The sequence below is a fragment of the Lagopus muta genome, chromosome 25, assembly GCF_023343835.1.
Source record: "Lagopus muta isolate bLagMut1 chromosome 25, bLagMut1 primary, whole genome shotgun sequence".
NCBI lineage: Eukaryota > Metazoa > Chordata > Aves > Galliformes > Phasianidae > Lagopus > Lagopus muta.
In genome coordinates, this window is record NC_064457.1 from 4017284 (window position 1) to 4040780 (window position 23497).

The following is a 23497-nucleotide window of genomic DNA, read 5'->3' on the forward strand; positions in this document are numbered from 1 at the left end:
CCTCATCCGCACCCACATGGACCGAGGCGGCGCAGCACCGCGGCCAGAGGGGAGGCCCCTCGCCCGCCATCGGGCTCAGCTTCACCGCTGTGCCTTCAGATGACTTTTCCCGCCCTCACCGAGGGACCGGCCCGGGACCGAGCTGCCCCGGGAGAAGCGGAGCCCGTCGAGAGCAAAGGCGGAGAAACGGGGCGTCGAGTGGCGGAGCCTGGGCCAAAATGGCGGCGGGCGCTGACAGGGCACTCATTGGCGGCCCCACAGCCAATAAAGCCTCAGAGCCGCTGGGTCGGGTGGTGGCGGGAGGCGCGAGGTTCTTTATTGGTTGGGTCATTCCGGAGCTGGCCAATCCCGTTGAGAGCGTGGGGCGGGGCCGGGCCAGGCCGAGGCTCGTGGCTCTGTGTCACGTGAGAGCCGCCATGTTGGAGTGGCCCTGCCGCGCCTGCTGTCACCCTCGCCTCGCCTCGTGCTTGGCTTGATGAAGTGCTGCAGTGAGGTGATTTACTGACTGATCACCTGGTTCAAGAATGGGGCCCGCTGCAGTCGTAAAACATGGTGAGGCCCATCTGGGCGTGGCTGAGATGTGTGGTTCAGGTATTGCTGATGTTCTGTCCATCATCCCTTACCGCTTACAGCTCCTATCACCATTTAAGTGCCTTTGCATCCGAGCTCTGCCTGCCTTCTCTGCACTCCTCTGGTATTTTATTAGTGATGTGTGATGGCTTTTAGCTGGTGCTGCCCTTGAGTCAATAGCTGTGTGCTCCCTGGTGTAACAGTCCTTAAAAGAGCGTACTGGAAGTGATGTATTCACTTCAGTGTTTGCCCAGTGCTGATTTTTTACACTGAGGTTCACCTCAGACTTAGGTTTGTTTTCTTAATTCAGTTCAACTCGCAGCAAAATACGCATAGAGGAAATCACGAATCACACTTCTGCTTCCCCTCGCCCTGAATTTGCAGGCGGGAGAGATTCCACAAAGAAATATCATCGTATTCCTTGGTGTTAGTGCTGCCCAAGGGATATCTGCTGGTCCGAATAAGCATTCTTATGCCTAGATTCTGCAACCAAAGTAAACATGAGCTCTTCCTTAAAGCTCAGCTCTGACTGGACCCAGAACCTCAAGGTTTATTCAAGCAGCTGACTGTTCCTTGCATACCTCTGAGAAGCTGGACCCAAGAATAAGGAAGAGAACCACTTATCGAGGTTCTCCAGCTGCGCCACTCTCCCACCTTGCTGGCAGGCATCCAGTGATTGGTGTCAGTGTCCTGAAGTGGTGTGGCTGAAGCGAACGGAGTCAGTCTCGATTGAAGGATCACTTATTAATTCCTTTCCTTGCAAGTGCTGAGATTGGATTTCTATTTTCAGTGCTTCTGAATTTCTCAGTGATTGTAATGAGTTCCAGGTATAACTCCACTCTTCATTTAGTCTATTGCTTTCTCTGACAAGTGTTCATTGTTCTGTGTTAAGCCACGGGAAGCAGTGGAAGGAGAAGAAATGTGTGCCGGAGGACACAGGCTTCTGTAGATAAATCAGCTTCTGTAGGTAAATTAATGTTTGCAGAGTCAAGTAGATGCAATCTTGAAGCAAATGGCAAGATGATAGAGAGAAAGCTTGTGTCTGAACACCAGGATGTGAATTTTCAGGGCTGTGGGTAGTTTGAAAAATAGACTGAGATAAACATAGTTCCCAATGAGAAATATTTTGGTAATGTCACATGGTAAATAGCTCATCAAGGGATTGATTATATGTAAGTTGGTGTTTGCTTATCATCCACAGCTTGAAGGCATTCTGCTTGGTTCCCAAGGGATGTGTGTGAGTTTAGATCAGCCAGAGTCTGCGTAATGAAGAAAACATGGAACAGATGATACTAATGGGTGGAAATTAGGATATGATGTATGCGAGCATCGAGAGAAGCACTTGGAGGAGTAATGGAGGAGAAGAGAGTTCTTCAGTGCCTCTGTTTCTCTGGGAATGGAAGATAAACACCACAGACAGAATACAGAATGATTGTTTGTGTGTTTCTGGGAGCTTCTCCTCCAACTCAGAACCAGAACCACTTGTGAATTTGGCCAGAACCCCTCGTCATGAATGAAAAGTGTGTCTCTCACAGATTCTTACCAGGTTCTCTGTAGCAGTGAGTTCACTTCTGCTGCTGAAAATGTCTCTTATGGAAAAAGACAGCAAGTAGATGAACTCTATCAGGAGTTGCCTGACACAGTCTTTGAAGAGTCATATTTGGAATTCTTGCTGGGAATGACCTACAGCATACACAGCAGCAGCAGTGGCATCACCAAAAGAGGCCAAAAAGTTTGCCCTGTGTTCTGAGTGTAGGTCTGTGTGCACCAGCTCCCAAATCCATCTGGATTCCCTTTCCTGCAATACATCTATTGTTTACAGGGGAAAGAGGGAGCCAAATCCTGGGCAGAGCGTGCTTGAACCCTGCAATACCACAGTAGTTTTTTTCTTGCTGGCTTCCCATGGGGAAATGTACACAGAAGCAGCTGTCAGGAATTGATATTATTAACAGGAACAGGCTCTTACCACAAAAATATGAGCTGGGCTGTGTGCTGATAAGACCGTTTCATCAAGAGGGTCCACACCATGATAGCAAAACAGCAAGGTCACAGCATCCTTTCCTATTAGTCCAAGAGAAGAGCAGCTAGGAGCTATGAAATCCTCCAAACGAGAGTCTGCAGACACCTGAGCTCATCTCACCTTCCTGGGGGCTGCTACAGCATGACAAATTCTGCCATAGGCTCCTCCTGCCACAGTGACTACAGGCCTTCTAAATGGAATGGTGAATGATCTGGTTCCTTGTTGCCCATTCAGCAGCAGTTCTGAGGGCTGGTTTCCCTTCCATCTGTGTCTTGTGAGCGTGCCCCGCCAGAGCCCCCAGGCGCACATCCCTGCAGTAGTTGGGAGTGAGTGGATTCGGTTCTCTTTGATAAAAGTAATGCTTGCCTCTTAATGCCTCACGGCCTCACCTCCAGCCTCAAGGAGCACACAGCAGGAAAGGCCTGAGGAGACACAGTGGGCGGAGGGAAAGAGGAAGGCGTACCGGCGTGCCTCAAGCATTACTTGGCACAGCCTCACCACAGCAGCGCACACAGAGCTGCACCATTCAGACCGGGGCACCTTTGCAAGCTCTTCAGCTTCAGCATTTGCTGGGAGAGGGCATCTTCCAGTCCAGCTTGAACAGGAGGGATGGGTTCACTGGGACAGAGAGGGAGTGCAGCAAACAGCTGTGCTCCAGAGCCTGCTCAGCACCACCAGGAGCAGGAAAAGACGAGGACATTTCCTGCCTGTTGCTTCCAAATCCTGATTTCCACCTAACCTGCCACCTTAAGGTGAAGTTTGAGGTCACACTGCAGTTTCTGAGCCCCCTCAGTCCCTGCTGGTTAGAAAGTTAGCACAAAAATTAGGAGACCAGAACCACCAGGGGTGGCTGAATGTGTAAGACAGGCTTTAAACTAAGAGAACAGGAGAAGGGGAGGAAGCAGCAGCTCTAGGAGGGAACAGTGGACAAAGTTACTGAACAAAGGGCACGAGGCGTTGTGACGGGGAGTCACAAAATTAATGTGAAGCTTTGTCAGGTTCACTTTTAGCACTCAGTGAGCACAAGGAAGCACCCCAGACCTCTTACAGAAGCTGCATGCTGGGGAGCATGAGGTGCCCCCACACTACTGCACTATTGCATATAGGGAATAAACACAGCATGCCTGCAGGTGCACAGCTACGACCTTGTTGGGATCACAGAGGTGGGGAGAGATGTGGGGGGAGAGACAGCTGGAGCATTGCAGCAGAGCGATACAGGCTCTTTAAGACTGACAAGATGGAAAGATGAGGTTGGATTGCTCCTCCTCCCTGTAAGGGAGCAGCTGAAGTGCACAAAGTGCTGTCTGGGGTTGGAGGAGGAGCAAACCAGGAGTTCACTGGTTCAGGTTAATGAGGGGCTGGATAGAGCTGCTGTTGTGATGGGCTCCTGCTCCAGGCCACCTGAGCAGCAAGGACAAGCCGACGAGGCCCTCTACAGGCAGGTGGCAGCAGGCTCACCAGGCTCAGGTCCTGGTCCTTCGTGGGACCCCATGGAGGGACAGCGCAGCAGAACCTAAACAATTCAGGAGGTTTTTGGGGTGCATTGTTAAGAATTGTTGAGAGTGGATATTGCTGATCTGGTAGACTTCGAGTCAGTCCTTTGATACTGTGCCCTACAGGGCACATAAACAAGCTGTTGTTGTGGGGCCTGGATGGGTGATAGGAGGTGGATTGAAAGCAGCCTGAATAGCAGAGCCCAGAGGATGGCCATCAGCTGTGCCAGGTTTAGCTGGAGGTTACTAACGAGCAGCGCACCTCAGGAATCAGCACTGGGTCCAGACTTGCTCAGCATCTTTGTTAGTGTTCTGGATGATGGGGCACAGAGTATCCTCAGCAAGTCTGCAGGTTGGAGTCCAGCAAGGGACTGAAAGAGTCTGAAGCAGGTCTGAGGGAAGGCTGAGAGATCTATGGCTGTTCAGCCTGAAAAAGAGGGGGTGCAAGGGATCTTCTCAATGTGTATGCATACCTGAAAGGAGAGTGCCATGAGGGCAGAGCCAGGGCACAGTGCTGCCTACACCCTTAGAGGGAAAATGCTTCCTGAGGGTGGACTTCAGAGATGCTGCTAAATCCCCTTCAGTCCCTGCCCCAGGGCACAGGGCTAGTCTCCTTCCTGAGGCCGTGGTAGCAGCCCACAAAGGGTTCCCAGGATCACAGAATTGTAGGGGTTGGAAGGGGCCTCCAGAGATCGAGTTCAACCCCCCCTGCCAAAGCAGGTTCCCTACACCAGGTCACACAGGTCAGCATGTTGGAACAGTTTTGGGCAGCTCTCCTCCCACCCCATGATCTAGGGAGAAAAGAGCAGCACAGGGAGCAAGAGATCCTCAGTGCTTTTTATTGGGCTCACAAAATACACAGCAAGAAGAGCCAGGCTGCAGCCCCAGTCCAGGCAGCCATGCAGACAGGAGCACCGGTTCCTTGTTGGGACAAAAGACACACCTGTCCCCACACCAGCACAGGGACACCTACCACCGGCTGGCAAGGTCACAGTACAAACTGCAGGCCTGGAGAAGGCTTTGTCCTGGTGACTCTTCTTCCTTTCTCTGTGGCCCGGGGCAGCACAGCAGTACTGTGCTAGGCCTTGCCTGCAGCCTCCGTTGTGCCATTGTCTTCTTCACCTGTTGGTGGCTCTGAGGTGCTGGGATCTTTTTGGGGCAGAAACCCACAGCCTTGGCTCTCCTCTGCACTGCAGCATGAGTCTGTGAGCAGATGGACAGAGAACAGTGAGGAGCCAGCTGCATGCAACCCTATTCTGCTGCTGGAAAAACCTGTGTGACACTTGTAGGAAGCAGGAGCTGATCCTTGAGATCAGGATCACGTATAGGTCCTAGTGCTGCAGTATGGGACATGCCTGCTCTACAGCTAGAGCTGGCCCCTCAGGTTGAAGGCATGAGACAGCCCTAAAGGGCACTGAAGCTGGCCCAAAGCTCTGCACTGGGGACATGCCCAGCATGTTGAGCGATACAGGGCAGCCAGAGCAGTGGGGGGAAACTGACAGGGAGCACAAGGCGATGGGGGTGGCAGAGCAGAGAGAACTGGGGTTTATGGGTTAACAGTTCAGCACCATCACCTTCCTCATCCTGAGTCTCTGATGCTCTCCTGTCTTGGTTCTGGGACAGTAACGTGAGCCTGTTGATGGCCAGCAGGGCTTTGCCTGTTTTCTGGAGAGAAGGAAAAGAGCACTGAGGCTCACTGGAAGGGAACCCTTCGTGCCCTCCACTGTCCCCCAGGCACAGCCTGCCCCACATACCTGCCACTTCTGACGGGTCAGGAACTGCTTGATCCGCTCCTTTGGCAGTGCCTTCATGCTTCGGGGCAGGGGCTGCTGGAGCCAGGGGTGCTGGAGAGCCCCTGGGCTGGAGAGCCGGCAGCTAGGGATGGATACAGTTTGAGGGGCTGCCCTCCGGCCCTTGGTGTGGCCCCAAGGAGTGGCTCTGGGCAGTGCTCTGTTCAGCACAGAAGGGTTTGCACCTTCCCCTGCTCATCCCTGGGCTTGAGCATCTGCTCCCTTCATCTTCCTCACACCCCAAATCCAGCTCTAACCATGGGGACTCACCCCACACCTGGATCTTACCGAGGATCCTTCTGCAGCAGCTGGCTGATGAAGTCCTTGGCCTGCTGGGAGATGTCTGAGAAGATCTCCTCCTCAAATTCCCACCGGGCAGCTGTGATATTGCTCAGTGTCTCCATGTCATTCTCTCCCTGGAAGGGGGACTCCCCACTCAGCCTGAAGAGAGAGCAGAGGACTTCAGGGACAGCTCAGCCCCTTCCTGAGCAACTGTTGTCCCCAGGAGTCCACTCACAGGATATAACAGATGACACCGACGCTCCACATGTCTGTGGCAAGCCCCACAGGCTCAAAGGAGACCACTTCTGGAGCCATGAACTCAGGAGTTCCATGCAGCACCTTCACAGGGGTGTCCGGAGCTGCAGAGGAGATGGAGCCCATGGGCAAGCAGCCCCATTGCAGCCCAGCTGAACCCGACATGTGCCCCTGCACCCAGCTGGAACATCCTGTTGTCACCAAGGGTCCCCCCTCACTCACCCAACTTCCGTGCCAGGCCAAAGTCGATGATCTTGAGCCAGTGGCTGGCTGGGCTGACGCAGACAATGTTCTCAGGTTTGAGGTCGAGGTGGACGACAGCCTGGCCATGCATGTACTGCAGCCCCTCCAGGATCTGCCGCATGTATTGGGTGCTGCTGGGCTCTGTGTGCTCAAAGTCATCATCCACGATCCGCTCAAAGAGTTCCCCACCAGCCACACTGCAGGTGCAGGCAGAGTGCTGAGAACCACACAGGGGTCTGCAGGTTCCCAAACCACCCTGCACTCCGTGCCACCATCCCAGGGCACAGAGAGCCACCCCAGCACCATCCCCATCGCCCCACACTCACTACTCCATGACCATCACCAGCTCTGTGGGACCCTGGAAGGCAGCAAGGCACTGCACGAGGCGCGGGTGATGCAGCAGGTTCATCAGCTCAACCTCAGCCCGAGCCGCCTGCTTCTCCTTGGCTGTCCGTGTCCGGAAGAACTTCCCAGCCCGGATCTTGCCTGTGGCTTTCTCCTGCAGCCGGTACACTGTCCCAAACTTGCCCCTGGAACAGAGCAAGCAGGAGGAATGGAGGAGCTGTCCCCATCACTGCCACCTCACATCCCACCCATAACAGACCCTACAGCTCGGAGCTGTAGGGATTGTAGGACCCCCACTTACTCTCCAAGCTTCTCCAGCTGTGTGTACACATCTGAAACCTTATCCTGGCTGTTAATGACAACATCACAGCATTCAAAATCCTCCTCACCTGCTGGTAGGAATAGAGGGGGGTGATCAGGAGAGCTGTAGTGGCACAGCCAAAGCATTGAACAGAGTGGGACAAGAGGTGAGTGCTGATGGGAGGGAGGAGCCCAGTGCTGGGGACCCAGCGCTGCAGCTGTGCCCCTCCCTCAGCAGACCAAGGACAGTGTGTACCTTCTGCCTGAGACATCACGGTGCCACTGGCCCCTGTCAGGGTGTTAGCACGGTCAGGACAGATGCTGGATGCAGTGTTGGTGTGGGGGGTGAGGCAAAGGCACCCCTCTGCCTGCTCCTTGGGATCTGCATGGGAAAGAAGCAAGGCTGTGCACACAGGGAGAGCCCCAGGCAGCCCCCACTGATGCCATGCAGGGTGCTGCCCCTTCACCAGGAGAGACTTCAGGAAGACGCTGAGCTGCTGTTTGCACAGGCAGGAAGCAATTTTAAAGCAGCACCCCTTTTTCCCCTCAAATGGGAACGATCTCTTTCTAGGACCCCCATTACCTTAGGCAAGAAGCTATAGCCTCTTACATGCTCCAGCTCGCAGCAGCCAGGAAATCCCCAGGAAAAACTGCTTCTCTAGGGCAGAGGAGCTGCTTCCTTAGGCAAGTCCCCTCCTCAAGCATACCCATAAGGAGGGGGTAGGCCAGATCACAGACACACCCAGGTGCTGCACGGTGGCACCCAAACCCAGACCCTCAGTGCTGACCTGTCACCACCTGGTCCCGTTGTGTTCCAGGCCACCCACACAGGCTCCCAGTCCTTCCAGGTCACCGCTGAGCCACCGGAGTCACGAGTGAGCTGGGAAGGAAGGGTGATGGTGGAGTTGGCATTGGGGATCACTGCAGCCACACAGCTTAAATGGGAACATCTCAGGGCAAAGCGCCAGCCAGGCTCCAGGCACAGCTGGAGCATCGCTCTCACAGGGAACAGCCCTCCCCTTCCTTCCCAGAGCATTTCCGTACTCGGGGAGAAACAACCACAAGCATCAACGCTGAGCTGCCTGGCAGCCACCCCCAAAGCAGCCCCAGCACTGCAATCCCAAATACCCCACTGGGCACCACTCAAGTTTGGACTCAGATCCCAGCTAGAGAAACCCCAATTAAAACCACCCAGGGTTCTGGAGAGAACTCACAAGACCTCAGCTTCACACTAGCCAATATCCCATCCTAGGGCCTTAGCTGGACCTAAATCCTGCAGCAGCCCCACCTCATCCCACCCACAAGGCCCTAAGTACCCACACCTGCTCCCCCAGCTCCACTTGCAGCCAATATCCCATCAGATCCATTGCTGTCCCCACACCCATCCCAGGCTGTGACCACCCTGAAGTCCCCAGGTGAGCTGGGATGAATTGGAACACAGCATTGTGAAACCACTCCTGCTTCTGAACTCTGCTGCTTTGAAGCAAAAACAGGGTTTTCCAGCCTCTCCCTCAGGACCAAGGGATTTGCAGGCTGTGCAGCTGCTCTGAAAGCACCGTGCTATGGTTTCTGCTGCTTTAAAACCGGAATGACGCAACAATTTCCCACAGACCTGGGGATGGGGCCGAGGAGCTGCAGAGGGTCCCACCCCTTGGGCAGCCCTGCGTCACAGCCTCCCTGCAGCTCAGGAGATGTCACCCCATTACCTGCTGTGCCCCTACAGGGTCCTGGCACTGCTCTGGTTATCGCTGGTGCTGTTGGGACAGAAGCAATACGGAGCTCTGCCAGCCACTCCCAAAGTGCTCAAAGTCCATGGGACAACGTTCCCAGCAGGGTGGCAGGGCCACTGCGTCCAGGCTCTCACACAGCCCACGGCCTGGGGACGGTGACACGACCTCACCGCTCTCCCGCTGCAATATCGACCCTGCTGGGACACAGCACGGCGTGCCGGGGACATGGAGGACATGTAGGGGACGACAGAGGAGAGGCCAGAGCTGCTGCAGTGGGTGAGGGGCGGTGGAGACCCCCGTCTGTGTACCTCATTCCTTGCAACATCCTCAACGTGGGGTTTAATCCTGTTCAGGAGGGTTTGGGGGTTTAGACCGTGCTGTAATGCACCATCTGCATCTCAGCACGGGGCAAAAAGGAGATGAAAAGGGACAAAATTGGGCAGAGTGAGGCTGTAAGGTGCTGCACAGCACAGGGAATGGGGTCTGTGCAGCACCCGAGGGCACAATCGGAATCCACAGCTGCTGGGTGTCAGTGTTGTCCTCATGCTCATCCCAGCAAAATAGAAAAATGCTCTGGAAAAAAAAGCCAAAGCTCTTTGTTGAAACTGATCACATCCTTCATCCCCCACACCTTAATTCTCCGGGGGCTGGAGATGTCCCACACCCCCAGTTTGGAATGAACCCAAAAGAAAAAAAGCCAAAGCTTTTAAGAGCTGAGCGCAGGATGTGCCCCAAAAAGCTGCAGAAATGCCCACTGTGGGATTTGGATGTACAGCAAAGTTTGGTGGGGTGCTGGGGCCGGGTGTGCAATCCCAGCACTTTCTCTTGGGTCTCTTGTCTCTCCACACACCCCCATGTTTCCCACTCCATTTCAGATCCCCTCTTTGTGCTGGATGCTAGGTGGGTTTAAAGAGAAGCTGCCTGTTTGTTTGTAGGTGCTACAAAAACACCTCTGCAGCACTCAGTCTGCTCACAGAGCCCTGCTCTGGTGTCCATCACTCTAGGTCCCATAGGGGCCACCGTCTCTCATCTTGGCCCCGTAGCCACGCTGATGCACAGCAGGGCCACCCATCTTGGGGCAGCACCCAGAACTGGGGGCAGTGCTACATGGAGAGGACACAGGACATTTGGGGGACACTGGGGAAAGGGAAGACATGGGGACATGTGGGAACCACAGGAATACAGGGGGCATGGATGGCATGTAGGGGGACACAGGAGGCATGAGGAGGATGTGCAGGGATGTAAGGTACATGGAAGACTTGGGGGATGAGGGGCATGCGGGGAGACACGGGGGACATAGAAGACATGGGGGACATGCGGGACGTGGGGGGACACAAGGGACATAGAGGACACAATGGACATGGGAGGCATGTGAGCAATGTGACAGTTACAGAGCACATGGGGGGACATGGGAGGCCTGAGGACACCAGGAATGGGGACACATTGAAGCCACAGGGATCTGGGAGGACCCAGGGACAGGTGGGTGACCCTGGGACATGCGGGGGGACATGGAGTGCACGTGGGACATGAGATGACGTAGGGAGATATTGGGGGGATTCAGAGGACCTGGGGATGCAAAGTGGACATGAGTGGCACAGGAAGCACCCAGAGACATGGGGACACAACAAGAATACGTTGGCTGGGGACATCAAGCAGGATCTGGGAACGGGAAAAAAGTCATAACTGGGAGCTAGGAACTGGGATCTGAGAAGTGAGAACTGGAGCAAAGGATTGGTTCTGGGTACTGTGGGGTGGGAACTGGAAACTGGGAGCAAGGGATTGGGAAGAATTGGTAACTGGGAAGTGGTAACTGGGATCTAGGGACTTAGAATTGGGAGCTCAGAACAGAGAACACTGAGCTGGGAAGTAGGGAATGCAATTACTGTGTTGAGAACTGGGAATGTGGTGCTGGGAGTTGTGAACTGGTGGCTGGGAAATGGGAAGTGGTGAAAGGGAACTGGGAATAGGAAGCAGAGGGCTTTAAAAGAGGAGGTAAAATGGTTGGGAAGTGGGAACTGTTAGAAGCAAGTGTGATTTGGGAGCTGGAAACTGGGAGCTCTTGGAGCTGGGAACAGGGAAATGGAAACTGAACAGGGAGCTTGGAACTGTGACCTCAGTCACAGAGCTCAGAAATGGGAGTTGCTCGATGGAACTGGAAACCAAAGATGGAATTTGGGAACTTAAAATTGGCAACTGGGATCTAGGAACCACAACGGTGAGGGAAGAAGATACGGCGATGGGAGCCCATGGGGTTTAATGTGCACTGAGAGGAGCTGTGGCCGCCATGAGGCCTTCCCTCAGCCTCCTCTTCTCCGGGCCCAGCACAGCGCAGAGTCTCAGTGCTCCTCACAGCCGTGCGCTCAGTCCCTGCCCCGTCTGTAACCCTATTTTTTGTCTGTGTTTCGGTACGTGGGTGGATCTTCCGAACGGAGCTGGAGACAGGCACAGCGCGAGGCTCCCACCGGGCGGTAGGCCGGAGCAGGCCGCAGGCCCAGCGCCTGTCGCCATGGCAACGCGAAGCGCGCAGGCGCAGAATCCCATGAGTGGGCCTCACGGCATCATGGGACAACAAGTCCGCAGCGCTACACCCCCTCAACCCCGCCCGCGGCATAGGACTACAGCTCCCATAAACCCTCACGGCGGAAGCGCACCTCTCCCCTTCCTCTACATCTCTCCCTCCCATTGGCTCCGCCGCGATGCCCGGCAGCAGTACGGCAGCGTCTGATTGGTTGGAAGGCGAGCGGGACGAGGCGGCGGCTATGGCGGACGAGCGGGCGGTGTGAGGGCTCGGCCGCCATTTTGTGTGTGTGGGGGCTTACGCCAGGCCTCGCTGCCCGCCGCCGCGGGGCCGGTGAGCGGCCGGGGACTTCGAGGGGACTCTGGGCCGAGCCGGGAGCACGGGGGAGCGGCTCCCTCCGGTGTTGAGTCCTGAGGAGAGCGGCGGAGGTCCGCGCGGTGCGGCCGTTCCCCTCAGGAGTGCGGGGCTGTGAGGCGGGGAGGGCCCCGGGAAGGCCGCAGCTCCGGGGGGGGGGCCGTGGCTGAGGGAAACGGGGCGGAGGGGGCCGGACCTGGGCCTCACTTGGGGGATGAGAGGGGTAGCAGACATTGTGGTAGGAAAGCTGTGAGCTCGGGCTGTGCTGGGGATCAGCGGTGTCTGAGTGACCCCGGTGGGAGCAGCGTGGGGGGAAACGGCGCGTTTTTGTAGTGAAAGAGACGCTCTGGTTTAGAAACATGGAAAAGCCACATGGTGACACAATGCGCCTTTAATGCACGGCAGCTGAAAAATGGCCCCCCGAGAACATTACCCTCGGTATCACTCGGGCTCACGGGACCCTGAAGTGCTGCAGGGCTCCCCACAGCCAACACGGACCCACACATCACCCCCAGAGCCCCACACAGCAGCCCTGGGGTCCATCATGCACCACAGAGCCCCAGCCTGGGGCTGCAGACGTCACTCAGTGCAGTGGAAATGAAGGCTGGGGAAATAACAGCGCTTGGACTTGGTTCAGGTGTAAAACGGCACCATTTGGGGTTTCTGAGTGTAGGTCCTGCTGTCAAACATGGGACCTGCCAGTCACAAGCCGAATTCTTTTCCATTTATACAACTGGAGGGTTGGTTTCGTTCTCTTTTTTAAGAAAATGCTCTGTTGAAACAGATTTGCCGACAAATGTCCACGTTGCTCTATTAGTTCCTGTGTGCTGGAGCCTTGCACTTCATACACTGCTGCATGGCCGGGCTGGGAGCTTTATTTCCATGTACCTCAGTGCTGTGTTCAGCCCTCACAGCAACGAAGACGCTGAGGCCCTGGAGCGTGTGCAGAGAAGGGCATGGAGCTGTGAGGGCTGTGAACACAGAAGGGAGCAGCTGAGGGAGCAGGGATGGATCAGTGCGGAGGAGAGGAGCTCAGGGAGACCTCATTGCTCTCTACAGCACCCTGGAAGGAGGTGGGGGGGGGGGGGGTGTCGGCCTCTGCTCCAGGTAGCAGCGATAGGACGAGAGGGATGGGCTTATGTTGCACCAGGGGAGGAGCAGGTTGGATATTAGGAAATATTTCTTCGCAGAATGGGTGGTGGGGCAGTGGCACAGCTGCCCGGGGGGTGTTTGGAACCGTGGGGATGTGGCCCCATAGCAGGCAGGGTGGGATGGGGGTGGAGGTCCCCAAGGACCTTAATGGCCTTCCATGCCTAAAGACGGTGTGGTGCTCTGCGTGTCTTAGAGCTGAACGTGTCGTGTTGTTGAACCTGTGTGCCCTGCGCCTGTCTGGTTGTTAGAGCTGGGGGCTTTTGGTGCTTTTTTTCCAAAAGGGTGTGAAGGGGGATGGAAAGAAGCCACAGAGGGGCAGATCCCGATGCCGTGGGGCAGCCGGATGGGAACGTGGTGCGGGGTTAGCAGCGCCAGAGAGCCTGCTTTAGAAAGGAGTCCTGCTTACATTGCAGTGTTGTTGGGATGGCCAGAGCAGCGTGTGAGTGCTGTGTCTTAAAGGTAGCGAATAGGCGGCACTGGAGCGAGTTGAGCCTTAGGGCTGGCGCTGTACGCAGCGAGCAGCAGCGATGCCAAAGCCGGGCCCTTGCGAGGAGCCACGGAGCGGCCGCGAAGCCGTCCCAAAGCTGCCGGCCTGCGGGAGCCGCGCCGTGCAGTGCCGTGCCGTCCCCTCGGCGGCGCTGCGGGGGGAGCCGGGTTTCGCTTAGCGCGGCCGTTGGCTGTTGCGGTGTTGGCGTGCTGTTACAATGGACGGCTTCCCTTTTTGCGGCAGCGTTTTCGGGGAGCCGGGCTGCCGCTGCAACGCTTCCTGCCTGGAGAGCGGCTGGAAGCAGAGCGGGGTGTCCCGGCTCCCCCTGGGGACGAGGCGCTTCAGCGGGCGCTGAAAGGCTGCACTGCCGCTAAGTGTGAGCGCAGGAGGTGGGGTCGGACCCTGCGGGGCGACGCACCGCTCCGGAACACCTGCGGTGGGGATTAGGAGCAATTAGTGTGTGTTAAGACTCCTTCATTAAGCAGAATGTGGCATAAAGTTGGTAGAATCAAAGCAGGGTCGCGGAGTCGATGGTTATGGAGGGAGCAGCGGCGCTCTGAGCAGGGGGGAGAGGTTCCTGCGTTCCTGTGTCTGTAAGAGCCATCGTTGAAGTGTTTGCAGGTAACTCCGAACAAAGGGCCGCTCTTATGAATTCAATGTAACCGGTTTGGGGTCAGGGGGCGCAGGACGGCCTGCACGAATCGGTCACGGCTTCACTTAGTAGCACCCGCGCTGCTACATTTCTCTGACGATGCCCTCGTGTGGGTTTGTCCCCCTCCAGGTGCCGAAGGCTGCCCGTGCTGCCCGGCTCACCGGGGCTTCTGCTGCCGGAGTCGGACACGCAGCTGTCCGGGAGGAGCCGAGGCCCCGTGCAGCGCTGCGGGGCTCCAGGTGGAACAGGAGGCCTCAGCGGGCTGCTGCTTCTCTCCCTGAGCAATGGCTCCTAACGAGTGAGATCCCAATTAACCCAGCCTGCTCCTAACGAGAGCCCAATTAACCCAGCCCGCTCCAACACACGGAGCGGCGGCAGAGCCCCTGCAGCCACCCCAGCGCTGCCGCTGCCCGGCGCTGTCATGGCAGAGGGAAGGGGAAAGGAGACTGCGAGGCTTCGGGGCAGCACCTCGGCACCCCGCTGTCCTTCCCACAGCTGGTGGCGGCGTTTGCCCCGAGCGGATTTTTTGGCCAAGCTTCTGCTAAAACCTTCCTGGAGCCCCACGGCAGCCCCACGCCATCTTCCCCTTCCCCGGAGCTGACGTTCGTTATGAAATAAACCTGCCCCCGTAGGTACCGAGCGGGCTGCCTCCTCTGCGAGATGCGTTCCATAGCGCCCATCCTGCCCTCGGTTACGCAACAGCCGCTCAGCCCCAGCGCTGCTTCACCCTTCGCCCTCCCCCCCAGCTCCCCGTTCTTCCCCCCCCCCCCAGGTACAGCGCTGGGGACCGCCCCCCTCGGCCCCCCGCCCCGCTCGGCCCCCCGCCCCCCTCGGCCCCCCGCCCCCCTCGGCCCCCCGCCCCCCTCGGCCCCCCCGGCCGCTGCCCAGCACTGCTGACACCACAACTTCTCTCTTTGCTGGAAGAGAACTTTCAAAGCCCCACTTATGGCACTGAGAGCGTTTCTGGGGGGCTCTGCTGCGACCTCACCCCCGAGGAGGAGGAGACAGGAGAACGAACCGAGCCTTTAGGTGAGCGAAGAAGCGTTAGAAAGGTGTCAGCTGTGCCCGTCGTACGCAGCGCGGCGCGGTGCCCCCCCTCTGTCGGCCCGGAGCCCACCGAGCACAGCAGCGCCAGAGGAGCCTCAGTGCGCGCGGAGCGGTGCTGAGCTCGGTGAGGAGCTCCGTTTTTCCGTGTCCGAAATGCGCCGAAAACAACTCAAACTGCATTCCCTCGTGGGAGAACACTTTGAACATTCCCCAGAAATCACACCGAAACTGTTACAGTTACAAGTAATTAAATTTATTAGACCTCTATAATTTTTTTATAGTCAGTTTTGGCCAATTTACACTTTTTTTTTCTTTTTTCTTTTTTTTCCTTTTTGGTTTAAACACACACACACACACGAGGAGGAGGAGGGAAAAAAAAGAGCATCATCATGAGTTCACTTTGACAGCGACCCCTCCCCACCCGCCCCCAAAGGGGGAGGGCTGAGCGCCGCGTCCCGCAGCTCCGCTCCGAGGGTCGCTCACTCCGGAGCCGCCTCCGCCGCTCTCACGTCCCTCTCCCGCAGCAGCTGCAGGTTCTCCGCCCGCAGTCGGTCCACCTCCAGCTCCAGCAGCCGCGCCGCCTCCACCGCCTCGCCGTGCTTCTTGCTCTCCATCCTCAGGCGGTTGTTCTCGTCCTCCATGCGGGAGAGGCACTTCTCCAGCTCCAGGTACTCCTTCACCAGCTCCTGCTTGCTCATGTTCTGCAGGCTCTCCACGTGGTACCGCTCGTACGTCTCCGAGAAGTCCCTCTGCAGGAACTCGCTGCCGTCCCCCCCCATCCCATCGCTGCCGCCGTCCTCCTCGGCCGCCTCCTCCAGGAAGTCCTCCTCGCTCGTATCGTCCGATTTGGCGGCGGAGCGCCGCGGGTACAGCCCGGTTTTCAGGTCGGGCTCCTCCTGGTCGTGGTCCTCCATCAGGAACTGCGTGGTGTTGTAGGGGGCCACGGGCTGCCCCTTGGCGAACATCTCCGCGCGGAGCCGCGAGGCGCGCAGACTCTGCCGCTCGTCGAACTGCTGCTTCTCCTCCCAGCTCAGCTTCGAGTAGGGCTTCCAGCGCCGTTTGTTCTTCGACGGCCGACGACGGTGCTTCTTCTTCGCGGGCCACTCCTGGGCGCGCCCCACGGCCGCGCGGTACCGCGGCCTCAGCCCGGGCTGCGCCGCGCCGCCCTCCGACGGCCGCGCCTCGTGGTCCCCCGCGCCCTCCGCCGCCGCCGCCGCCTCCTCGGGGGGCGGCAGCCGCCCGCTCTCCCCGTCCGTCTGCGCTTCGCCCCGTTCGGGGTCCGCGGGCGCCGCCTCCGGGGCGCGCTCGGCGTCGGCCATGGCTGCGCGCTCCGCTCCCTCGCGGACGGCCGCTACATCGGTCCCGTCCCCCCGGGCCGCGGGGTCACGGCCGCACAGGGGTTAACGCCGCCGGGCCCGCCCCCCCGCGCGCATGGCACGCGCCGCCGCCTCCTTCTCCTCCTCCCTCCGCGCCGCACCCGCCCCGCCCCCCCGCGCCGCCACCGCCACCACCCGCCGCCGCCTCCCGACTGCCGCTCCCCACCCGCTCCGCCGCCTTATATAGCTGCGCGCATCCCGCGCAGGCGCGCTGCGTGCCCCGCCCCGCAACCAATCAGTGTGCGCGAGGGGAGGAGCGTATCGCTTAGACACGCCCCCTCACCGTTCGGCCGGCCGAGTGCCGATTGGCGAAGCGGAACGTCGATCGCGCACTTGGACCAATAGCAGAGAGGGGGCGGGTCAGGACCGTACCGCTCGCGGAGGGGGGGCTCCAGGCGCGCGGCTCTGCGACCTTCAGCGCCGCTATGAGGGCAGCGCTCCGCCCCCCCCGCCTCTCCCTGGTACGATCCAAAAGAGTCCGCGCCGCGCGGAGGGGCACCGAGCGGTGCTTCAGTGTCGCCGCCCCGGGACCGTTCCATGGAGCTCGCAGCGAGAGCGGGGGGGGAGTGAGGAAACAGAGCCGGGGGGCAAAGGGAGACAGAAGGGGGGTTCGGGCGGAGGAATCACGGGACCGCCGCGCTGTGAAGAGGCTGAGGCCGCGCGGAGGGAGATGTAAACAAACCTGAGAGGAACGAGTCCCATCTTAAAGGCGCCGCGTCCCTTTTTTCGTGGGTAGTGCTGGGGGGTGGGAGCAGGAGCTCCTGGAGTGCGAGGAGCGGGCAATGGGCGCCCCGGGGCGGAGAGCCGCCGGTGGTGCGCGGGCTGCTGCCTCGCGCCCCTCAAGAGGTGGCGCCGGATGCGGTGGGATCTCGCTGCAACCGATGGCATCGCGCTACGACGGTGTCACGTGCGGGGGAACCGAACCGAACCGGGGGGGCCGGCCGGCACCGGACCCGGCCCCGTACGGGTTGTGCGGCCCGCAGCGCCCCGGCGTCGTTCGGCGCCCGCAGGGACGGCACCGCCGGGTGGCAAAGGGACGGCGCGGTGGGGGATCCCGGTGTCCCCACGGTGTCTGCCCCCCACACACAGCAGGGCAGCGCACACAGCCAGAACCGCACTGAAAAGGCAACTTTAATCGGGGGGGGGAGCCGGGCTGAGTCCCGCCTGGCAGCGCCCTGACCCCGCTGCCGTCTGTGCCCCCGCGGGTCTCCCCGCCCCGAGCGGCACCCGGGACCCCGCGGCTGCTCCGCCCCGAGCTGGCGGCGGAGCGGGAGAAGCAGAACCGGGAACGGTGGCTGCTGCGCGGGGCGCTGGGAGGCCGCGACGGGGACGCGTCACCTCTTCCTGCCCCGCCAGCGCCGCAGCAGCCACTGGGTGACGAAGGGCCAGGCCACGAGGAACAGCAGGGTGTGCGGGGACGCGGGTAGCGGCCACGGGGACTCCGCCTGGAGAGGGACAGAGAGATGTGGGAGAGCGGGGCGGCACCCAACGCCCCGAGCGCTGCCGTCCCTTTTGCGCCCATCGTCCTGCTGGGGTCTCACCGCATCGCTCCGCCGTTGTCAGGGACGGGGCACGGGGACAGAATTGCAGGGGGACGCGTTCCTCACACCTGTCCCTGCTGCCTGCCCCACGGCCACCTCCTGCTCTCCTGCTGAAGGACCCCTCCCCAGCCCGGTCACCGCCCCCAGCAGCACAGCCGAGGTCACAGAGCCGCCCGGACGTCGAGCACAGGCCGGCAGGGACTGCGCAGCGCTGCCTCCCACCCCACTCACCTGCACAGCGAGCAGCTCTCCGGGATCGGCCCCAGGTGCGTCCTGCAACACAGGAGGGGTTTTGGCCACCGCGTCCCCGTCATCGGGACCCGGGGCAATGGGAATCACGGGGGCAGCCCTCCCCGCTCGGCCCTGGGGCGGATTCGAGGGCGGCCCCACCTTGCCACGACTCGGCACCACCGCGGTCTGTCCCCACTCCGCCCCCGGCCCACCCCGAGCCGCCCGCCCGTGGGAGCGGTGCCACGTACCTTCGCGGAGGTGAGCAGCTCCAGCTCGCTCAGCCGCTCCAGCACGCGCTGCATGTCGTCCTGCAGGGCCCGCACGGTGCCGGCCACGTGGGCGTCCAGCTCCGGCAGCAGCTGCTGCTCCACGGCAGTGGGCTCGGCGGGGCTCCCCGCGTCCTCCTCTGCCCCGGTGAGCTGCGGATCTGCGGGAGCAAAGGGAGGTGACGCTCAGACACGAGGCAGAGCGGGCTGCGCAGCACACAGACGGCACGCCGCTGGCAGTAGAGGGGCTCTCTGTCCCAGCGCTGCTGGACGAAGGATCTCCGCTCCTCGGCCCTAAACCTGCCCTGCCGCCTCCCGATAAGCCCGGCGGCCAGCAGACCGGCAGGTGCTGCAACAGCGCGGCCGCTCCTCGGCCCCCCGCGCCCGCCTTGATCGGCCTCGTTACAAGTTAACTCCCAAGGTCAAGCAGCCCCGGAGGTTTGCAAACATCAGTGGGGAGCTGAGCGCGTCGCGGGCTGGGGAGGGTGGCAGAACCCCAATGTCTGGCAGGATGGTTGCAGCTACCGGAGCCGTTCCTCACCGCATCCCTGCTGGGGACCGCCAGGATGGCTGCGGCGGTTCTGTCCCGTGTCAGCACCTCCAGGGTGCCCCCGAGGCCGGCCCCGCGGAGAGCTCCCGGCCGCCCTGTATCCAAGGGCACCGAGCAGGCGCTGCCGGCAGGGCCGCACCGCGCTGCAGCTGAAGGATGCACAGCATTCAGCACAGCCCTGACACCGCGGGACAATAAAGGGGATCTGACCCGGAGGGGAAGCACCGAGCCGTTCGGGAACCAAGGCGTGAAGAGGGCGGATGCGGGGATTCGCGGCTGCCGACCATCGGTGCTCACAGCCTCACCCCAAGCATCCCAGGCGGGCGGGGAGCAGCGGGAGCCGGGCTGCACCCACCTCTGTCAGAGCCCCGGGCCGCGAGGTCGGCACCGCCGCTCCCCTCCCGTCTTCTGCCTTCACCCCGCTCTGCCCGCCCAGCCACGCGCCCGGCCGGGGCGCTCTTTGGGACCAGCCCCCGCTCAGCCAGCAGTTGCCCAGCCTGCGTGAGGGCGAAGAACGACCCTGAGATCCCCGGGCCCCACCGCCAGCCCACGAGGCCAGGGCTGAGCCGCAGCAGCTCCTGCCGTGCGCCCTCCTCCCCCCCCGCCCTGCTGCAGCCCCACAGTGCAGGAGCTCAGGGGTCTCGCAGCGCTCCCAGGAAAGCAGTGAGGAGCCGACAGCGGTGCAGCAGCGCCTGTAAGCAGGGGGGCTGCTGGGACCCAGCGCGCCTCCGGGCCGTCCTGCCCTGGGGGCTGTTACCTGCTCAGGCTCCATCTGCTCCATGGTATCGCAGAACACTTCCCCCTCGGAGTCGCTGGTGCCCTGGCTGCCCTGGCGCGTGTCGGCAGCAGGAGCCGGCCTTGCTCCTGCAAGGAAGCACAGGCAGCCCGGCGTGATGGGAGGCGGCTGCGGAGCCGCTGTGCGCGTGGGGCGAAAGCTCGGCACGGCCAGCAGGGCTGCGGGCAGCAAGAAGCAGAGGTGTGCGCAAAGCAAGGCCTGAATTCCTCAGCGGGAGGAGAAGCACTCATTCCTGCCACTCAGGGCCACAAAGCGTCGCTCGCACCACAGGAAGGACGCTGCAGCACAGGGGGCAGAGGGGCAGATTCATCGTGGCTATAAATGCAGGGACCGCGTCCCGCTGCGCCAGGGCCCGGCTCATGAGCCGGCACAGAGCTCTGCGGGAACAGGGCCACATCCTGCAGGGACCACAGCACGGCCCGCAGGGACCACAGCACGGCCCGCAGGGACCACAGCACGGCCCGCAGGGACCGGCAGCTCCCGCCCCACGCGTCCCACTGGACAGAGCCCTCACTGCACGCCCCGCTCGGCTCCCTCAGGCACAGGCCGGGCGCAGACCAGCGCTGCTCCGTGACCACAGGTGCCGCTGGTGGGCGGGCAGCCCGGCTGCCCCGCAGCACACAGCTGACAGCAGGGGCCGTTCCGTGCCGGCACACCCAAGTCTGCTCCCCCAGCACTGCGTGTGCCAGGGGCCGCGCGACCCAGGGCCGGGGCTCAGCACTGCGGCTCCCGGCTGGGCATGCCCGGCTGGAGCCGAGGGTACTTCCACTATGGAACACACACCTCCCAGGGCGCTCTGCCCATCTGTGCCTTGCTCTGTCCTCACAATTAGGCCTCTGCACACAGCCACGAGCAACACAGTCGCCCAACACGCTCAGGGTTACGCCGGGGGTCAGCAGCTGCCCCACAAGAAGCCCCGGCCCTGCATGACACGCAGGCGGGGTTGGACCAGACGTGCCTGAAGCCAACAGCTCTGCGTTGGGACGGAGGCCCGGCCCGGCCCCGTCGCCACTGCCTCCTCCATGGGGTCTCTGCCGGCTGTTGGCCACTCCGGGGAGACCAACCTGGCATCTGCTGCCCGTCCTGCTGCTCCCTGGGCAGTGCATCCTCCGGCCGCTCTGGGGCCGGGCCGTTTGCTTGCTCCTCCTGGCCGTGCTCGGCCGGCTGCTCCTGCTCATCTGCAGGGAGAGAAAGGGAGCAGAGTTAAAGTGCTGCGGATCTCTTTGCGGGGCTGCCCGCCCTCTGTGTGGATGTGGGGCACCCCACGCCCCCACGGGGTGAAGCGCAGCCATGCAGCGTTTCTAACAGGCAGGACTTTGCTCCCCGCTCCTGGGCAGGCAGCGATGTGGCAATGCTGCCCTGCACCTTGCCATGGCACCACCAGCACCAACCCACCCACCCAGCACAGCCTCCAAAATCGCCTCACCTGGATTATCATTAACAACAGCTGCAACAACAACAACAAAAAGGCTCACAGTGAGCCTAAGAACCTTTAGCACAAATAACTCAACAGCTTAAGAAGTTGGTTTTAAACCACATTTCAGGCACCCGGTGTTTATCTGCCTCGCAGGCAGTGTGAGGTTTGGATTTCAATGAGACTGAGCAACAGCAGTGCAGGAGGACACCCACAAGTGGGTAAGGATGGGGAGTTCGGACCCGGCTTCCACGTCACAGAGAAAAACAGAGAATATTTATGTGCTATTCAGTAAAAAGAACAAAAGCACCTGCAGGGAAGCAGCCATTGTGAGGCCAAGCCATGCAGGAACACACCCTACCAACGTGTTTTGGGTGTCTTTGTGGATGCGGGGGGACAGAGGGGGCAGTGAGTCTGTCTGTCAGAGCTCTTCTAACATCAGCGTTACGCTGCCAGTTTACACCTGCTGCCAACACAGCCCAAAGCTCACCTGCTGCAGAGCGAATGGAGGCAGCACCCAGCAGCCTTACGCACGGCTTTTTTTCCCCGCACAAGGCCACCCCAGCACCTCCCCACCCCCACAGCCCCTTCCCAGCCCCGTGTTTACATCAGGTGAGCGCAGCCTGGCGCCATGCCTTGCGGGAGGGGCAGAGCCTGGCTGCCACGGCCATGTAGGGCTGCGCGCGGGGCGCTCGGAAGCCAAGCTCAGCTCTTCTCCTCCGAGCCGAGAGGAGGCTGGAGGGCAGCGCCAGGCGGGCGGGACGCGGCGGCAGGGAGGCGAGGCTCGGAGCCGGCAGCGCAGCCGCACTCACCGCCCGGCCGTCGGAAGAAGCCCTCCGGGGGCCGCGGCATGTCGCGGATCACCTCGTAGAGCGGCTCGAAGTAGCGGAACATCTCCTGCGTCGTCTCGTCCGGGCGCAGCGTGGCGATGATCTGCGGCGGCGGGCAGAGCCGTGCTGAGGGCCGGCCCGGCGGGCGGCGCCGCCCGGAGCCCCGCGGCCGCCGTTACCTTCTGGGCCACCTTCTTCATCTCGGCCACGTACGCGGCCATGGCCTCCTCCCTGCTCATCCGGCCTAGGCTGTGCCACGCGTCCCTGCGGGGCGGACGGCGCTGAGCCGGGGCCGAGCCGACCCCGCGGCGCCCGATGCGGGGCTCGGCGCTCCGTACCACTTGTAGCGGCCGATGGGGTCCCAGAAGCCGGGCCGAGGCTCCTGGCAGCGGCCCGCCGTCGCCTGCTTGTAGTAGCTGTAGAAGCGCAGCATCTCCTCGTAGGAAGGCCGGTACGAACCTGGAGCACCGCAACGTCGTCAGCGCGGCCCGCAGCGGCCCCTGCCCCGCTCCCGCCCGCACTCACCGCTCCGGGGCAGCCCCTGGATGACGCGCACGGCCGCCTGGAACTGAGCCCCGCAGCCCGGCTCCGCCATGGCCCCGCTCCGCCGGCCCCGCCGCTCGGCTCTCCGTGAGGGGAAAGCGCGCAGCCAATCAGCGCGAGGCTTCCGTCTGCGCCGCCGTGCCGCGCCCAATCGGCGCGCCGCTTGCGAAACGGGCCGCGCTGTCCCGCCTCCTCCGAGCCAATAGCGGCGTAGCGCGGGAGCCCCCTGCTGGAGGCGGAGCGCGCTGCAACCAATGGGAGAGCGGGGAACGCGCGCTGTGGCGCCCCCTGCCGGCCGCGTGGGGCGGGGCGGGAGGGGACCGAGTGCAGGGACAGAAAGTGGGGACACGGATTTGGGGACAGGGAATAGGGACGGTATTGGGGACAGGGAGTGGGAATAGGACGTGGGGACAGTGTATAGGGACGGAATGGGGACAGTGTGATGGGGTAGGGCATGGGGACAGAGTATTGGGACACGGTATGGGGACAGGGAGTGCAGGCAGGGATTTGGGGACAGGGAGTGGGGATAGGACGTGGGGACAGAGTATAGGGACGATATGGGGACAGGGAGTGGGACGGTGTGATGGGGTAGAATATGGGGATAGAATAAAGGGACGGAGCATGGGGATGGGGACAGGGAGTGGGGACGGTGTAAAGGGACAGGGCGCGGGGACAGGGCAGAATAACAGGACGGGGCACGGGGTGGGGACAT

General features: G+C 60.9%; 3 protein-coding genes and 1 long non-coding RNA gene across 11 annotated transcripts; 1 reads left to right on the forward strand and 3 right to left on the reverse strand.

Annotated features, from left to right (window-relative positions):
- Positions 1–4901: 4901 nt before the first annotated feature.
- Positions 4902–9084, reverse strand: LOC125684560 (myosin light chain kinase, smooth muscle-like). Of its 4 annotated transcripts, none has more exons than XM_048926766.1 (11): positions 9005–9084; positions 8087–8178; positions 7555–7680; positions 7300–7390; positions 6980–7183; positions 6633–6850; positions 6391–6514; positions 6162–6314; positions 5838–5958; positions 5658–5748; positions 4902–5286 (listed from the first exon to the last, which is right to left on the reverse strand). In XM_048926766.1, exons 3-11 carry the CDS (start codon positions 7568–7570, stop codon positions 5162–5164), a joined length of 1143 nt encoding a protein of 380 aa, XP_048782723.1. In that variant the 5' UTR covers positions 7571–7680; positions 8087–8178; positions 9005–9084; the 3' UTR covers positions 4902–5161. The 4 variants fall into 4 exon arrangements, with proteins under 4 accessions (XP_048782723.1, XP_048782724.1, XP_048782726.1 ...); XM_048926767.1 differs by having other exon boundaries at positions 8911–9027; XM_048926769.1 differs by lacking the exon at positions 9005–9084 and adding an exon at positions 8513–8608 and having other exon boundaries at positions 7300–7387.
- Positions 9085–10345: 1261 nt separating this feature from the next.
- Positions 10346–14831, forward strand: LOC125684562 (uncharacterized). Of its 2 annotated transcripts, none has more exons than XR_007373300.1 (2): positions 10346–11879; positions 14321–14831. It is a non-coding gene; the product is annotated as an uncharacterized LOC125684562 (long non-coding RNA). The 2 variants fall into 2 exon arrangements; XR_007373301.1 differs by having other exon boundaries at positions 10350–14160.
- Positions 14832–15192: 361 nt separating this feature from the next.
- HEXIM1 (HEXIM P-TEFb complex subunit 1) lies at positions 15193–16716 on the reverse strand. The gene has a single exon (XM_048926770.1). It carries the CDS (start codon positions 16555–16557, stop codon positions 15718–15720), a length of 840 nt encoding a protein of 279 aa, XP_048782727.1. The 5' UTR covers positions 16558–16716; the 3' UTR covers positions 15193–15717.
- Positions 16717–17723: 1007 nt separating this feature from the next.
- ACBD4 (acyl-CoA binding domain containing 4) lies at positions 17724–23497 on the reverse strand. Of its 4 annotated transcripts, none has more exons than XM_048926763.1 (10): positions 22768–23495; positions 22581–22701; positions 22422–22506; positions 22225–22345; positions 21063–21176; positions 19960–20156; positions 19558–19699; positions 18635–18813; positions 18387–18428; positions 17724–18059 (listed from the first exon to the last, which is right to left on the reverse strand). In XM_048926763.1, the coding sequence occupies exons 1-10, from the start codon at positions 22835–22837 to the stop codon at positions 17949–17951; spliced, it is 1182 nt and encodes a 393-aa protein (XP_048782720.1). In that variant the 5' UTR covers positions 22838–23495; the 3' UTR covers positions 17724–17948. The 4 variants fall into 4 exon arrangements, with proteins under 4 accessions (XP_048782720.1, XP_048782721.1, XP_048782718.1 ...); XM_048926764.1 differs by having other exon boundaries at positions 19960–20066; positions 22768–23480; XM_048926761.1 differs by having other exon boundaries at positions 17942–18428; positions 22768–23497.

Excerpts from the sequence above, each read along its gene's own strand:
- LOC125684560 (XM_048926766.1), bottom strand. Across the intron at positions 7,184-7,299 it reads CAGCTGGAGAAGCTTGGAGA|GGGCAAGTTTGGGACAGTGT; the intron begins GTAAGTGGGGGT and ends GCTCTGTTCCAG. Across the intron at positions 5,749-5,837 it reads TGACCCGTCAGAAGTGGCAG|AAAACAGGCAAAGCCCTGCT; the intron begins GTATGTGGGGCA and ends CCTTCTCTCCAG.
- ACBD4 (XM_048926761.1), bottom strand. The coding sequence starts at position 23,497 with ATGTCCCCACCCCGTGCCCCGTCCTGTTATTCTGCCCTGTCCCCGCGC. Across the intron at positions 22,702-22,767 it reads CCAGGGGCTGCCCCGGAGCG|GTTCGTACCGGCCTTCCTAC; the intron begins GTGAGTGCGGGC and ends GCGGTGCTCCAG. Across the intron at positions 19,700-19,959 it reads AGCAGATGGAGCCTGAGCAG|GCTGGGCAACTGCTGGCTGA; the intron begins GTAACAGCCCCC and ends GCCCTCACGCAG.
- HEXIM1 (XM_048926770.1), bottom strand. The coding sequence starts at position 16,557 with ATGGCCGACGCCGAGCGCGCCCCGGAGGCGGCGCCCGCGGACCCCGAA.